Raw genomic sequence first — 17,385 nt, forward strand, 5'->3', positions numbered from 1 at the left:
GTCAAATTATGGCTCAAGGTGTAATTATGGAAAAATGTTATGTGTAGAGGAGCCATCCTTGCAATTAGAAGTAGTGCTTTGTATCTGTTAGTAAAGTGCCTGTCTTGATGTTTTTGAGGCAGGCTAATAGGAATGTCAGCCCCAGCATGTTTGTGTGCTGCTAAACCTCTTCCCTCTGCCTCTCGGCCTGTGAAGAAGTGTTACCCAGGAGTGATTTTGGTTCTTGCCTCATCCATACCAAGTGTTGAAAAAGAAATCCTGATTTCAACACAAAACATGCATTCAAAATGCAAATCCAGTGTATGAACATCTCCCCCCCGCCAATCTCTCTGGTGATTTATACCTGCAGACCTTTGGCCACAATTAACTGTTCCTTTGGAGGAAATGATTGTTGATCCCAACTCCCCACAATTAACTGTTCCTTTGGAGGAAATGATTGTTGATCCCAACTCCAAGTTAATATTCAGTATCAGGTCTCTGAGCCTGAACTCGATGTAGTGGGAAAACGGCATCCATTTTCCTGTTTAACCCAGGTAGTAAGAAGTACGAAATAAAAAGGCAACGCTCTTTCTTTTGAGAGATAAGCTTGAGCTATGCAACCGTTTACCTTGAAATTTCGGTACTTCCCTCAAATTTCTATATGAGCAGCACAGCATTCATTAGAACCCCAAAGTATTACAGTTGGCTTTAGCTGCAGCTCTGGAGCCTGCAAACGTGTACCTTGGGTTTTAGATGTCGAGTGACTTTAAATGGTAGTTCCATGCTCAAGAACAGGTGGTATTTCTTTCCCTAATTACAATTTATATTTCTCTACATGTCAGTATTTCGACAGATTCGAGTTTTTAAAAAATATTACTAAGCAATGCTATGCTGCATGCTTTCGGTGGTATTTTTTCCAGACTAGTTAAATCACCTAAGTTGCGATCAGAGCCGGGGCCCTAAGCAAACGCACCAGCACTTCAGGTTCCCCTGGGCTGGCCCTGAGGGGAGGCCCTGAGGCGCTGCGAGGCGGCGGGAGGCGGCCCGGCCCGCCGCCGCTTCCCCTGGAGCACGGCCGCCCCCGGTGGCCGCCGGGCCGCCCGCCTCAGGCCGAGTTCGCCTCAGGAGGCGCCGCCCAGCGCCGCTGCCTGCCCGGGGGGAGGCTCCCGGGCGCTCTGCCGGGCTGAGGAGCGGGGAGCGCCCGGGGTCGCCTCCGCCCCCCCGCTCACAAGCCGGCCGGGCCCCGCTGAGGGGGCAGAGGGGTGGGGAGGGCAGGGCATCCCCACAGCAACCAGTGGCGGGAAGCCCGTGCGCCTGCGCGGGGAGGGCGCGGCCCTCGCTGCGCGCGCATGCGCAGGCTCCGCCGGCGGGACGCTGACAGGCGCCCCGCGCATGCGCACCCTGCCCGGCGCGGGGCGAGGGACACGGTTGGCGCCCCGCGCATGCGCTCGGGCCGGGCATCGGGGCTCCCCGCCGGGGCGGCGGGGCGCGAGGAGCGGCGGGAGCCCGTGCCGTGGCGGAGAGGTCAGCGGCGGGCGGGCGCGGCGGGCCGAGCGGGCGGGACAGCCTCTCTCACAGCGGCGGCCGTGCCAGCCGCGCCGCCGGGGCCGGGCGGCGTGACGTCATGACGCCGGCGCCATCAGCGCGGCGCGGCGCCACCTGCCGGCGGGGAGGCGGTGGCGTCGGGCCTGGGGCTGGTGTCACCCCGAGGGTGCGACGGCAGTGGTGGGACGCCATCCCCTGGGGAGCGGGAGGGGGGTCCCTCAGGGGGACGGCGTGCTCCCAGGGGCGAGCGGCGGGGCCTGCTCGCCACAGGCCTCCCTGGCACAGCCACGGTGGGGAGCAGAAACCTTGGGGCGCCTCCGAGCGCGGCCTCGAAGCGGTGATGCGTTAGGGGACCCCAGGTTGGGTGCGGATGGGAGCTCGCTGCTGCGCTGCAGCTGTTCCGTAGGGGTGCAGCCCCACCCTTGATGGCACCAAAAGCAAAAATTCAGTGATATTGTTCAGTGGACAGCCTGATTACAAGCATGCACTGACTGCTAGGAAGATTCATTAAAAACTTTGTTTAATGCATCCAGTCTCAAAGAAAACTTCTTTCAAGCAATGTTGTCAGGGAAAGCAGTTCCGAGGAGTCTGTCAGCTGCTTCATGAAGCAACGTGGAATTTTATCTCTCTCTTCCAGGGGCACAAGGAGCAGCGTAAGGGCCTGCCTTGAGGGGAGACAGTGGGTGTTGGCTGTTCTACTGACAACGCTTTGTCCCTCATCCTGCAGATACACAGGTGCTGCTTTTAACCATGCTGGCTTTAAATAAAGCTAAATTTATGCATTTGCTGGGAAAAAACATGTATTATTTGTACTAAATAGTTTGTCTCTAGTAAAGCCCAAAGACAGTAACACTGACTGATGCTAAGTCTGTAGGCTCCTGTATAAACTCTCAAAAATCACAGAGTACAGTCTCTGTTCTGACTACAAAAGGAGGCCCTTGAGTGATTTGCTTTCATAGCTACTTAAAATCCTATTCTTCATCTCCCTCCTGGTCTCTCCTCTCCCCTTTGATTTTACTGTTTGGATTAAAACAGTTTTCTGGATAGCCAGAAGTCACTGTATTGCTTTACACTATATGGATGTGTCAGAGGCAGACTGGAAACAGAAACAGAAAGAATTTTTATCATAAGCTTTACATTTGGAAGAAAACGGACCTGGAGTTCTTTTGAGCATTTGCTTTTCCCATTGGGTCAATTGTCAGTACACATTTTTTCCAAAGAACCTGTCAAATGGTAGAAAATAGCAATTTAAACAGGATGTTTCACACGTTATTGTGTGCTAGTGAAACTCAAACTGTGTTTCAGGGTCCTCAGTTGTATGCAAAGCCCTTGTCCAGAGTTTCTAGAAAGAATTTTCCTGAAAGCTAAACACAGAGGAATTTGATATCGTTGTCTGAGAGCTGACCTCTTGCTGTTATTGTAGCAGTCCGTGGAAGATACACATTTATGCGTCCCTGACATCATTGGTATGATACCAGAGTTTCCCAGAGCACTCACATCAAGTCTATAAGTAACAATATATTTTGATTTTGAGGAGGTGAAGGAACTAATTTCATAAAAACAGAAGATATTTTAATAGGAAGGAATGTAAAAAAGTATTTCCAGAGTAGCAAACCAAGCCTGTTTATGATAGATGCTGGTGTATGGAGAAGAGGTATGGTAGGATGGAAACATCATAAAGCAACATAGCCACAAAGTAGTACATTGTGTATTTTACTGTAGCTCTTATATGTGATTTTAGCTGAGAAGAGAGCGAGTTATTCTTTGTTATAAATTAATGAAACGTTGGTGTAAAAGATATATTAGATCACCTGCAGAAACCCATGGTCAGTCTGGTCACCTTTTCAAAGCAAGCACCTTTCTATTTTAGAGAATGTGGGGAAATCAAGACACTGTGTTAAATTTCACTTTATATTTGGCTTTTATGATGATAAGTTCGACATAATCACAGATCAGAAGATACACTTTTTGGGAAAAAATAGCATCAGTAGAACTTGCATTGTTTTAAGTGAATGGGCCCTTTAGAATAACATTGTCTTCTTGGAAAGAAATGGCTTGAATGTTTAACACTGAAGCGTTCTTACTTCTCTTTATATTCACTTCTTCATTAATTATTCAGCTGATGGTCTTGCCACAAGCATCCATAACACCGATTGCTGCATTCTTGATCTACAAAATGATAGAATTCTTTGACGTGGTCAGAATTAGCAGTATCGGAGTGGAGTCAGACGCCTGGGCTAAGGTCGGTGGTGGTCAGTTTGGAGGAGCGATGGGCAGGGCAAGGCTTTGTGCTGGGCACGGAGGAGGCAGTTCGAACGGCGCCTTTCCTCCGCTGTGTGCCGCCGGCGCTGAACGGCCTGTGGGCAACGCAGCCTCTTCTGAATGAGCCCTGCTGCAGGTTCACTGTGACAATTTCACCACAGTTTTCACTAGCACCAATTACAAAGGAAATACAACCTTTTTACTGTTACAACTTATGTATCGATATGGCCACACACTCATACAGGGGCCTGATGTTGTTCCGATTACCTGTCCGGACTCCTGACTCCTTTGTTGTTGCTTTCCAGGATAGAATTACGGATCCTGTAAGTATGGCCTTGTCCCAAAACAGGGACTTTGTATTGAGATTCATGCTAGTTTACCAAGTGGTCTGCATTGTTCTGCCTCTCTGTCAACACTAACTAACGGTTCCCTTCTCTGCATCATCAGACAGCTTGATCACTGGTGGTTTGTGTCTCTCCTAACTCATTTCCTAAGTCTAAATAATAGAAAACCAAGATAGGCAGAGAGTTAATCTCTGTGGAATGGTACTAGAAACATATGTGCTCAATGACTGCTGTTTGCAGTTCCATTTTGAAGCCTATTTAGCTACATTTTAATAATTTTAAATGTGTTGTATTGATTTTGTATGAATTTAATGAATCATTTTGTCCCTTGATACTTCTTTAATGGTTTACAAAAGAATTACACCTCTGATAACACACAGAGGTCTCATTAAAAAGGTATTAGCTTAACACAGATCTTGGTTTTCATAAAACTGTGTTGATTGGTATTAATTTTATTATCCATCTTTATTCATCAGTTCCCATATAGGCCATTTCTCTAACAGCCTGGCGTTGATCTCAGTCTGAAGGATGGGTGTTTACTTCCCTAATTGTACTTTTTGAAAAATCACAGTGACTTCTACTTGCAAATGATCTGATTGTGTTGACAGAAATACCTTCAATGGCTGCTGTTCAGTAAGCTTTGGATTACTGTTGGAATGGGCTATGTTCATCCATCGTGGGGTGGATATTATACACGTTATTTAGTATTCTCAGTATTAAGAGTTCTACGGTTTGTTTTATAATGATTAGTGGCCTTGGTGGGGTTTTCTCTTTGGTTTTGATGCACACCAAAAAGATCTTTTTGAAAGTCCTTAACTTTTCTGACCAGAAAACTAATCTTATATAATTTTACCTCCTTCTCATTTTAATATAATTCATTGTTTATATTCAGTGCTATCCAATTCCCTTACCATGATGTTATTTTTCATAATTGTTTTTATTACTACTCTGATGACTTTTCTTCCTCTGAAATCCAAGTTAGGTTTTAATAAGTATTGTCCTCTTTATTGATTTTGTGGGAGTCTACTGAAATGTTTTTATTTAGTCCTTAATTCTCAGTTATATTTTTCTGTTTAAGTTAATATTTTTTTGTTGTTTGCAGTCGACTCAAATAAGCATTTTTGAAACACCAGCTGTATTTCTGATTTGTATGCTACTGTGTTTGCATACAAACCATGAGCATTTGCACCTGAGCAACCGTTAGTTTTTATTTTTATAGTCACTTCCCCTTTATCCTTCCAGAGGAGGTATGAAGCAAAAATTTTCTATTGCGGTGAAGTGCTTTATAAAGTAAGGTTCGTTTCTACAGCATTTGAAAGGTAGAGGGACGTTTTGTCATGTAAGTAGTGATTTAAAATTCATGTCTGGAATGTGATAGATTTTTTTACTGGCTATGAAGTGCTTTGCCATATGTACAAGGTACTAGCAGGGGGAGGTGTGGTCTTGAAAAGTGAGCATGGTACTCTGACATGATATCAGGTAATAGAAGTGGGTAGTGCCAGGTAGACATTGATACTGGTTGTTGCTAAGATTGCTTGTTATGATTTTTCTAGCTATCATTTTCTTGCTTATATAGTTTTAATTTTGTCATTTCCTATTTTCCATGTCTGGTTTTGTTATCCTTTTCTGGCACAGGAAAGCTGGCAGGGACCAGGACAAGAGGGTTAGTACCTGACCTTGAATTCCCATTCTGCACTTACATTTGTTCTCTCCATATAGAACAAGCGCTGCTGTCCTCAGTGTTAATTTATTTGCACTTGTACAAACACCGAGACCCTGTACTGTACAGATCTACTGTTGTGTTGTAGAGTAGTGTAGGTGATAAAGGTACTGGTTAGTGCAGGAACCTGGAGAGAACAGGCTCTAGTGATGAGAGTCTCTAAAGGTATGAAGGGTAATATGCTTTTTCAGAAGTTATACTGTTGATGTGTAGGTTCTTCTCCATCAGGAACCTGTAGGAAGATTTTTTAGTTACAGGATTTGGTCTGGAAGAATCCCTAGGGACCGTCCTCTGGTGTGGTTTCCAGAACAAACACTACAGAAATTCTTTCCCTTTGCAGTATTTGGACTGGCTTGATTGAAAGATTTGCTACCAGCCTTGAGATCCTTAGGCCGCAGCTTTCACAGAAAGAGAAGGGGAGGGGGTGACAAAACTTCAGTGCAAACACAACATTGTGCATCCCATCATCCTGTCCGCTGTCAATACTCTGTAGTTAGCAGCCTAGGTTCATACAGGCCCTGGCAGCTAGCTGGCTTCTGAAGGCAATATCAGTCACTTCAATCCTGTTTTTTGACTTTCCGTTAAGTTCTGGCCAGCCTTACAGGACTGTCAGGACCACTCCTATGTTGATCTTGCCGGTGGAGGAAGTGGGAGAAGGTGCTCCTGCTGAGAAAGGTGCCACCCTTCCTGCAGCAGCCCACTCTGCCTGGCACGCAGACAGCCTCACTTCATGCTTCCTGCCTGGTGGAGACGGGTGCTGCAGACTCAGCAGCACCAGTTAGGAATGCAGCCACCTGTTAGGCTGGTCTACTGGTGGAGATGTGGGGAGAGGATCTGTTTGCAGAATGGGGTAATTTGTACTTTCACCACAAGGAAATGGTATGTATGAAAAAAAATTCGGGTTACTTTTTGCCTTGCTTTCTAGTGTTAAATAATCCCACTTCCCCTAGTATTTCTTGTGAAACCCAGGAAATTGCTCCCAAGGTAGCATGGCATTTTCCTTTTCTGAAGGTACAGAGTCAGGCTTTCTTTAAAGGTGAGTAATTGAGGAGGAGATGCACTGAGGCACCACTGCGGGGGTCGAGAGGGGAGAAGGTATCTACTGGGTGCAAGTTGTTGAGGCCTTCCTAGCATTGATCTACGCTTTCTAGCCACAATGATGACATATTCTTGGAGACTGAAATGGCAGGAGAGTTGTTACTGGAACAAATGGACAGTTTAAAGTGGCAAGTGAGCAGGCCCAGATGTTGTATATTTGAGAGCTCAGAAGAGATAGTGTCAAGTGGTTGGACTGCTGGTAGAAATACGCTTTCAGCTGTTAAAAGAGAAGCTGCTCTGAAAGGTGTTTTGCGTGCAGGTGTTTTACCTGCTGCTTTGGTTTTTTTTAACAAGGATTCTGTGATTGAACTAAGTAATTACAAAGCAGTAAGTCTGTTATATGTACCTATTAAACTGGTTGAAATGATCATCAAGTTATTTGAGATATTTTAACCTGATAGCATCTTATCAACATGGTAGCCTAGTTGCTCCAGTAGACTGCCTCTCAGTAGTCTAATGGAGTGGTTTGAATTTGTCAACAAATCAGGAAATATAGAATGGATTAATGTAGCTTGCTCAGAAATCCTTTGAAAAGGGGAAAGAGAGAAAGAATTATTGTGGATGGTAAAGGATCTGAAAGAGGAGACTGGCTGAAAGGTAGCAAAGAGCATCCAAGGGTTCGTTCTGAATGTGTCTTGGTGCGTGCCTGGTGGTCCTGCTGAGCAGTGACGCAGCTTTTTCAGCTCTGTTGAGATCAGAGGTGGTGCCAGCAGGCTCTGAGCTGCAGGTAACACAGAAGATCATGAACTTCAGTGTGGAGGAGTGTAAAGTAGAGCATGGAGGTGGAAAAAGAGGTAAATCATATGGAACACCTTAATGATACCAGATACTGGAAGAGCCCTGGGTATGTCGGTTCAGGTAAAACCTTTGCTCAAGAAGCAGATGCTTTCAAAACAAAGCAAAGAAGATGTTAGGATCTGTGAGGCCTGGATGGGAAAGAAATGTGAACAATATAAAACTTCTTCATCAACAGTCTGCTGTCTGCAGTACTGGTCAACGCGTCTCAGAAAAAGCACTGGAGAGTGAAGGAGATTCAGGGAATATGATGGAGATAGTTAGGGGCCAGGAAAGATTCTCCTAGGAAAAGAGAAAAGACTGGGACTCTTATTTTAGAGCACAGACACTGGAGGATGTGATACATATAATTTAATAAAATACTGAATGGTCTAAAGAGAGTCGATTTGGAGCCTCTGTCCTCCTTGTCTCAACAGAAGACAGTCAATGAAGTACAAAGGAAGCAAACAGAACTGATGAAAAGGGATACCTCCTCCTGGATTTTTTCAGTTAAACCAAGGAACTCAATTCATTAGATGTCTATGAATCTAAAAATGACAAGATCAAAAAGGTGGAGGTTTGTGATAGTAACATTGGTGGATTTCTGTAAGAATTAACAGCTGTGGTTCTGGTTTAAAGAAAGTTACCAGGAATCAAAATTAGTCCCAAGTGGAAAAGGCAAGGACAGACTATTTGTAGGATCACAGGGATCACTTGGGCTGGAAGTGACCTCAGGAGGTCTCTAGTCCAGCGTCTTGCTTAAAGCAGGGTCAGCTATAGGGTCAGAGCAGGGTCCTCAGGGCTTTATCCCGTCTGTCTGGCCTGTTCTGCCTTTGGAAGGGTTCTGGGCTTTCTCTGCAGCGGTGTGCGGTGCTGCTGACTGCTGGGCACATGCTGCTGAGCTGAGCAGGTCCTGAGCAGCACATCTAACTCACCTGCATATTTCAGGTCAATGGAAGGGGCAGAACTTAGCACCCTTAGAGCACGTGCTATTGCTGTCTCCTTCTCCCTGCAACCTGGAACTCGAGCAAAAAGAGCAGTCAGTAAAAAGTACACTAAATCTAACCTTTTCCTTCCATTTTCCAGGTTCTGTCTTTCATTCTTACTGGTCCTGCTTCGTCCCGTTTTGCTGATCCACATTTACTTGAAGGGCACAGCTGTGCTGTAGATTTGGCATGCAAGTGGATAGGTAAGTGCTGCTGTTTATTTTATTTGATCAGCTTTGTGATTTGTTGAGTCCTAAAAGCTTCCAAAATGAATTGAATGCTATACTGAAAGAAACTATTTTCAAAGCCATTACTTTTTGAGCTCTACAAACTGGTGCCAAAGCTGGCTGTTAGGTACACCAATAGCAGCAGCATCAGAAATACTGAGATGTTGAACAGAGCAAGAGCCTGTAAAAACAAGTCTGGAAAGGGAGGAGTAAGACAGATAAATTCTTAGTTAGTTTTGCATCATTTGTACGTCTGACTTGGTCTACCTGGGGCACTGAACACTGATTGCAAATGCAAAAGTGCAGATCTGTTTCAAAGTTTAATATCAGGAACTCATCATAAATAATGTGACAGTACAAATGTGTCTGTGAGAGGTATTTAAAGCCATGGAGGATGTGAGGTTCTGTTTTTCTCCACATGCCATCTCCTACTTAGAAGAAAATGGTCAATTTACAGTGATAACTACACCAAGATTCTGTCAAGGAAAACTAAATTTATGAACTGGCTACATAAAACTTCAGTTTCTCTCTAACAGGAAATGACTCCAAGATTCACAGCAAAATCCTCTGCTGGTTTGGGAGCCTGAGTTTAAAATAAATAAATCCATTAACATCTGTAATTGCTTATAGGAAAGGCTGACCCATGAAAGTGTGTAACCAGCATTCCTTAGCCTCACATGTCTGCAGCCAAGCCATTTGAGAAAACAATCTCGCATATGTTTTTCCTGCTTTTTGAGTCTTTCTGTGCCCAGAGCTTTACTGGGGAAACTGAACCACAGCTGCTGCCATTCCAAGTGAAACACTCCAGTTTAGGCTTGAAAGAAATCGGTTTTGGGAGCAATATAAAACCTCTGGTAAAATAGCCAGAACCATAGTGAACTTAGGACTAGGAAGAAGAGGACAATCAAAATGTCTAAGAATAGAGATCTGGTTTTAATGTTGCCTGGGGGTTGATGACATTTCCATCTGGACGTTGTACCCAGTGCTCTTCCAAGTAATCCCTAGCTAGTACCGCTGTTCTTACTGTAGCTGAAAAGATTAAGAAACTCATTTAAAAATACCATTTGTTTAGTCTGTTTACCCTGTGTATTTGACAGTGTTTTGTGAAACATGGTCAGTGCCATGGTTTACTGAGTACTCAGAGGAAGAGTTCAGTATTAGTTAGCAGGAGAGCTAATCCTGATGGTGAGCAGCCATGGAGGTAACAGGAGAGAAAGGATGAACATGTTTTGTAGAATTATTGTCAGACTTGCCCCAGAAACCCTTCTGAAATGCCAGAAACTGCCTTTATCTACTTCTCAAAATGAGGCTGGGCTCTCCTCTTCTAAGCTGTGGTGTTGCAAAGCAGAATTCTACACTCTAGAATAGCTGCTTGGTTTGAAGGACTTCTTTTTTCTCCCCTGCTGCATTCGCTGGTCTTCTGTTATATAAATGTAAGTATGAATACATATAAAAAAAAAAGACAGTCTCAAATCCTGAGCTCCAGGACAAAAGCCTACCCAGTATCAGATATCTGTTTTGAAAGCTTTCCTCTTCATTCCTAATGTGGCTTGTGCATGTCTGTAGTACAATTACAGAGATAGTGTTTTGGGTCAATATGTGCTTTTTCTAATCTTACTATTTTATATAAATTCTCTCCTCCTTCAAAGTTCTACACCAGCCCTGTCCCACACTACCTCTGCATATACCATCCTACGTAATCACCTTTTTTTATTTCTTTGTTTAAGGGCTGTAGTAAGTGTCTTTCTGAAGCCCTGTAGCATATCATGAAGATCCTACAAGTGCTCTGCACAAACTGAGGTGCTTGACTTAATGGTCTAGAGACCTCTGAAGAATGAACTTGTGAAAGTGGGTGGGGTCCTTGGAGAGAGAATGTGCACTACTAAATGGCTGTGAGTTAAGGATGGAAGAATGAACTGTCAGAACAGCACAGCAGTGCCCGCTCTGCTGACCTCACTGAAGTCTGGGGAATGGAGATCTCTGTGGTGGTGGAAGGGAATTGCTGAAAATTGCAGGTCACAGATGATGCAAACCTGAACTGATTCTGGTATCTCCTCTGGCCCTCCAGTCCTGACAGTGTCGTTACTGAAACCTGCAGGCCAATGGATGAACAGGACAATGATTTTAAAGAGTTGTGGGCGAATCTTTTGGGTCGAGCGAAGAAAAAAGCTGGGGATGCTGAGGCAGCGAAGAGGGCTCAGAACAGGTCAAAGAGCACTGCAACAAGAAGCAAAGTAAGAAGAGGCAAAGCTGCTGCTAAGAGCCAAAACCATCATCACTTACCAGCAGCGAAGGAAACAAACTTGCCTCAAGATTTGGGTTTAAAGGGACAAACATTCGTGCACAAAGAAGATGCTGACACTATGGCCTGTAGTAGCAGTGAGACTGTGCAAGGGGATGGAAAGAGAAGCCCTCTCCCTGCCAGCCAACTGAGTACAGTGACCAGTGAGTGCAGCCAGAGGACTCTGACAGGTGAGTGAACCAAAGTCTTTCAAACAGAAAATAGGCTAGGACTGAAAAGACTCTGTAGTTCAGTGGAGGTCTTCAGAAATCCACCTGAAGGGGACATACAGCAGCACTGATCGAAGCAGGCTTGCATCTTGTGTTTTCATCTACACTTAGCTACTTAGGCTTATCTAGGGCTTTAACCTAGGAGTGTGTTCTGTGCTACAGGCAGGCAGAAGATGTCCTTCAGTAAGGTGAAGCCTTGGTACAAAGTGATGTGTTGGGGAGTCATTATTCAGTGATTTTTGCACTATCAGAACTGAGAAAAGCACCCTCAAATCATCTAGAAGCAAACTTAGAATATATTGAGGTGCTTTTTCACCCACTGCATCATTGTATGGTGAAATATATGGCTGCTGGATGTTGTCAAGGCCAAAAATATGAATGAGTGAAGAAAGGTGTTGGATTAATTCATAAAGAATTAGTCCTTCGGTGGTTGTTAAACATGATGGCCAGAATGCAGTCACTAGTGCCAGAAGTCCTTAAGCTGATAAATAAGGTCAGCCAGGAAAAGGATTATTTTGTACCTGTCCTGTCCTGATCAGCCTTTCTTAAGTATGTGTTGCTGACTGCACTCAAAGACAAGATATTGGGCTGGCGAGATCTTTGGTCCCATCTTGCGTGCTGCCCATATCCACAGGACACCTCAAGCAGAGCAGTGGTAGGTGAGGTGTTAGTCTGGCATTGCCTCTGCCTCCTGCTTGTTACCACCCGTCTTTGGGAACTCCGGGTTCCTTCAGCTCAGAGCCTGAAAGTTTGAGCCGCAGATAGGGTTTGGAGATCAGAGCAGAGAACAGCAGGAACCACAGGACTGTCTGCAGTGGGAACGCTGGGGCGAGAGGGGTGTAGGGCTGCCTTGCTTGTTGTTCTTGCTAGTGACCTTCAGGCAAGGCCTTCCCTAATATTCCTTCCTCTAAAAGGGATATAGAGATACCTAAACTCCACTGTAGCACAGAAACCTGATACTGAGATGATGAAGTATAAAATCATGTAATAGCTAAACGAATTGTTCACTTCTTTCTGTAGCAATGGCTGTTGCAAAACTGAGCCTGCCTTAGGCTGCTGTTGGGGAAGGCTTCCCAGCAGCTCTCTGGGCAGCTCAGCTAACTGACTGGTAAATCTTTGGTGTTTTCTACCCCTCTAGTAAATACTCTGAATGGCTCTTCCCAGACTACATTATCCTTCCATCCTGCTACACAGCCAGGGACCTGCTCTTCACCTACCTCAAAGATACCGCCGCTCGCAGGGTCAAAGATGCGGGTGGCAGAGCTGGTAGTGGAGAGAATGCAGCAGTTCAAGAGAGTGGCACCTGAGCAGCTAAAACACAGCACAGATGATAGTTTGCCAAAGTCTGTAGCCAGCGGGGATTTCCCTGATGAAGTCCAGGAGCAGAACCCACCAGAGAATGGTATGTTTCTCCTGTTAGCTCTTGCACGTGCAGAAAGAGTGCTGTGGGCTGGTGAGAATGGTTGTATGAGAAGCAGTCCGGATTCCTGGGCTTTGTTCCCAGCTAGCCTGGTGGCTCAGTGTGCAGCACTGAATAAATCACTCCATATCACTGAAAAAACTTGCTTTCTCTGTTGTTAAAGGACTATTTGTTCTTTTCTCCCAGCTCTTCTCGAAGGCTGAATTAACCTCATGTTAGATTCCAGAGGGATAATTGTTTTCTTGGATTGAGATTCCAGCAGGATCAGTGAACTTTGTCATCCTTCCCTTGGGACAGTGTTAGGTAGCTGTTAGGTAAATAAGGCTCTTAGGTAGCCCCCATCTTTGGTAGATCTCCAAGCACTCTGTAAGGTAATACATTGTGTGCAGACGGATTGAATTCACAGCAGTTTTACTCTGGTTTGCTCCTTCATAAGTCAGGGCCCTGTTGGTTCTATATGGATGTGAAAATCTGCTGTGTTTTAATACGTAAAGTCTAAGACCCCATGTTCTCCCCAGAAACTTTAGCCAAAATTTACCCTCTGACATGTGATGTACTGTGAACAAATTGCCACCTCCTGCTCCTAGGCTAGTGCAGTCTTGTAGCATTTAAAGAGTGTAGTTTGTACATTCCCGTCTGAGAGATCAGATGGGAAGATGCAAGAGAAAGATTGCAATTAATTTTTATGTGTCTAGTTTAATAAACTAATAATGACAAGTATAACAGCTCCACACCTTTCATACAGGATTCTTAGTTTTCTGTCTTAGGTCATCTCTCCCTTCTTTGCCAGATACCCACCACCTTCCATCCATGGAGCATGATGGTGCTCTGGCTTTGGCTCTTCAGCAGGAAACCAAAGAGGAAGCCCTGGCAAGCCTGGAGGATGCAGGCTTGTTTTTTTGTCAGATCTGCCAGAAGGATCTCTCAGCCATGAACACAACGCGCCGAGAGCAGCATGTTAACAGGTGAAAGACCAGCATGGTGTGTCCTTTCCAGATCTTCTCCCCCTTAACCTCATCGGCTGCTCACTCAGCTTAGCCATTAAAGAACATGGTGGCAGGGGAATCTGCACGGTGGCATTGACCTTTATGGCTTGAATTAACAAGGCGGCTTGATCTCAGAGCAGAGGCTGATTGTCTTGCCCTGCAGGGCTTCTGCATGTGCGTGGTAAGGCCAGTGCTGCTTTCAGCAGCAGTGTGGCAGAGGAGCTGTGATTGTAAAGGGGCTATCAAAATTAATGAGGACCCACTGCTGCAGATTTTGAGATCTACCAATTTCAGCCGACAAAGTAATGTTTGCCCTATTTTGCTAAAAATTGTTCATCTGAGAACATCTGGCATGTCACTGTGTATCTGAGCTATGTGCGGAGGGAAAGGTGATACTATTCAGAAAGATGACTAAACTGAAATTAGTGTCCTTAATTTAACAGCCTCCTTAGTGGTAAACATCAAGTACTGTTAATATATTATGTACAGATAGGTCTTTGTAATTTAAAAGTCTGTGCTGCTCTGTTGAGAAAGTATCAGAAACAGCACATTTGAATGCTTGCAATTTCTTAATTCGAGCACTTTCAGAAGGCAAAAGTGATTTAATTTGTCCAGTCCTACGTCATGTTATTGAGTGGCTCACATTCATTAGGGTTGTCTGCACCTGCAGCTTTAGAGGTGTTATTGCTGTTTCTGGCTTCAGGTATTTACTGCTGCTTGAGAGGATAGAGGTTGTAAAACAGTGACAGTGTGTCAGAAATGGTTTTTGGAAATTAAGTCTGCTTTCTGAAATATTAAGCGTGTAATCGTATGATGACATTACAAGGTTATATTAGCAGTGGGTTTTTTTTGTAGTCTTCATCACAGGAGGTAAAGCTGTAGATGGATAGATGCACAGGCAAACTAGTAATCACCAGTCCTAGTGCATCAGATGAATGGTCTCTTAACACAGCCCTGTGTGTGTAGGTAGTGTGTGTCATTACCTAATTAGGGAGTGATTTTTATAATAGGTACTGCAGATCCAGGAGTTCACACCCCGAATCTCTTTGGAGAGGACAGAAAAAGAGCGATTAAAATTTTTTACAGAGTTTTGGCCCACCAGAAATTATTACAAGTTCATCATCCTGCACTCCTGAGTGCAGTGTTGATTTCAGCTGCTCCCTTTTCTGTGACATAAACCCCTGTCCTTGTCAAGTGAGATACCTGACTTGAAAACACTTGTGTTCTTGACACTGCATGTGGTCATGCCTGCAAAAGTAGTATGAAGGACAAGAAGTAGTCAAGTTTTGGGTGAGGAAGATTTACCATTTCTCTGGTAGGGTGATTCATTTTTTAGCAGTGGTTCATAAATTAGCTGGAAAGTTAAAATGGATGCAGAAAGAGGGATTAGGTGATGAACACCTATTGAAGAAGGTTAATTGAAGAAGGTTATTACCTGCACTTGCTTCTGAGCAACATGTTTTTAATATGCTTCTGAGGCCATAATCTCCATGTAACTGTTACATGTCATATTCATCACAGCAGTGGGCATGTAATTCTTGTTTCTTTAGGGGATGTTTCTGGCTGTTACAGATATTAGAGATGATTGTGCTTCCTTTTCTTTAATATGGTTTAAATCTTAGCGTGCACAGTTTTAAAGTCTTCAGAGGTAAGTTTTGCCATCGTCTCACAGGTGTCTGGATGAGATGGAAGAAGCGCAGATGTCAGCCTCCAGCAGACCACTGGTCCCTGAATGTCCCATCTGTGGGAAGCAGTTCCAAACCTCACAGAGCCGAGTCAGTCACTTGAAACGCTGTGCTGTCGAGATGGATGTTCCTCCTAAGCTGCTTCTTCAGGCGGTGCAGTTGCAGGTGTCCACACTTGGTGATGCACCTCCTCAGTGTCCCAGGTAAGCTGGTAAAGATAAAAGATGCTGGTTACTTTCTTTGGCCTGAGAGACATTGAACCCGTGCTCCTGGGGATGAACGGTAGAAGCAAGGCAGGCTCGCGTGCTGGGTGAGCCCCAAGTCCAGAGAAGGTCAAGTAGAGCTGTGACCCAGTACCACATGAGGAGAATGTGGTAGTTAGTTGGAGAAATCATCTTGCTTTCCTTCAGAAGTGGTCGGGTGGTGGATGGCTTTAAAAGTCAGCAGGCAGGAGCAAAATGGGGAATAAATAATCTTACACTGGTTTGTCAGAATTACTTGTGCTCTATGAGGCAATTATGCAGTAAAGCTGAATGGTGTGTTTGAGCTTATTAAGCAAACCACACAGTACGAGTATGCAGTCTCTCCTCATCTGTCGTGCCAATGCCTCAGCTATTTGGGTTGTGGCTGTCCTGGATGTATGTGCTTTACATCCCGAGCCAAAGAGGAAGCAGACGTGATGTTTTGAAATGTACTCAGTATAGAGCTGCATCTGCTGTCTTGGATTTGAGCAGAATCTTCAGAGTACAGCAAGTGGTGCCTGACTGAATTTGTAGAAGGGCTGGTAAGTCCCTTTGTGCTGAGGAAGGACCGTCGCCTGTTCCCTGTGGAAGCAGAAGAGGGGGAAAGCATTTTCTGGTCGTCTTGGTTTTGCCCTGCTTCAACTTGTTTTTTCCCCTTTGGTACAAAAAAGCATTCAAGGTAGAGACAGCAGATGTTTACAGCAGTGCTGTGGCCTTGTGCTTACCTTTTCAAAATAAGACTCTCTAAATTGCTCTAAATTCCATGGATGATAAGAATCCTTTGCGCCCTGCTAGGGAAGAAGGTACTGAATAGTTTTTCATTATCCTTGATACAGGAATCTCTCTGAGCAAGTAGAGCAGCTGGTCTGGAGCGCTCAGTGTTTCTTGTCTCCAATCCAGTCACATTAACTTGGGCTTCTTGCTGCATTCTTGTATTTCAGCAATCAACCAAACAGGTCAAAGCGAAAAGGCTCCTCCAAAGAGGACTCAAAGAAAATGCAGAAGAGGGCCAAAATGGAGACTAAGGATGAAGATTTGCTGGTTGCCATGGCAATGTCACGCTCTCTGTTGGAGCAAGAAAAGCAGGAACAAGCAAAATCAGTTACAAATGTGAAACCAGTGGCTGCTTTGCCCATCAAATGGAAGCCAGGATCAGGTATGTGTTAAAGCAAGTTAGTGTCAAAGGCGGTGTTATTGGAGAGTAATATAAGACAACCTGATCTTCACTAAAACTTTCCCGTGGGTATAGGAGGGATGACAGCCCTGGTTTTGTTTTATTTAAGCTGTCAGAGCTTCAACAATATGCAGTATCCACACACAGTCAAGAAAGGCTGCAGGATGTCCATGTCATTTCAGTGAAATCCCTTAGGAATCCCATGCTTTTTTCCACTGATTGATTATTCTGAATCTGTAAAATATTCTTAAGATAAGCTGTTGTTTTTTGTAAAGCATGGAAGTGACAAGAAATAACATGAAAAGATTATTGTTATTTCTCCTGCAGTAGATTTTTTCCTATTCATCCTGTTGCAACCTGAATTAATGCAGCTTTTTCAGCCTTATCTCTGTTTTCTTTCTGTGGTGGACAAATGTGTATACTACATGCTCT

The 17,385-nt window shown here is 44.5% G+C and overlaps 1 protein-coding gene across 6 annotated transcripts in view; it reads left to right on the top strand.

The window, feature by feature from the left end:
• The first annotated feature begins 1,372 nt into the window (after positions 1 to 1,372).
• Positions 1,373 to 17,385, top strand: part of SLX4 (SLX4 structure-specific endonuclease subunit) — a 33,631-nt gene continuing 17,618 nt past the window's right edge. For 3 of the 6 annotated variants that reach the window (XM_074841170.1, XM_074841173.1, XM_074841172.1), the window contains exons 1-8: positions 1,373 to 1,503; positions 2,162 to 2,259; positions 8,809 to 8,911; positions 11,004 to 11,407; positions 12,585 to 12,848; positions 13,657 to 13,831; positions 15,525 to 15,740; positions 16,721 to 16,935. In XM_074841170.1, the coding sequence (XP_074697271.1) occupies positions 8,898 to 8,911; positions 11,004 to 11,407; positions 12,585 to 12,848; positions 13,657 to 13,831; positions 15,525 to 15,740; positions 16,721 to 16,935 (1,288 nt within the window). In that variant the 5' untranslated portion in view covers positions 1,373 to 1,503; positions 2,162 to 2,259; positions 8,809 to 8,897. Of the gene's footprint in view, positions 1,504 to 2,161; positions 2,260 to 6,056; positions 8,912 to 10,662; positions 11,408 to 12,584; positions 12,849 to 13,656; positions 13,832 to 15,524; positions 15,741 to 16,720; positions 16,936 to 17,385 lie in introns of those variants that run through there. The other 3 variants (XM_074841174.1, XM_074841171.1, XM_074841176.1) reach the window with 3 other exon arrangements.

The sequence above is a fragment of the Strix aluco genome, chromosome 15, assembly GCF_031877795.1.
Source record: "Strix aluco isolate bStrAlu1 chromosome 15, bStrAlu1.hap1, whole genome shotgun sequence".
Taxonomy (NCBI): Eukaryota; Metazoa; Chordata; class Aves; order Strigiformes; family Strigidae; genus Strix; species Strix aluco.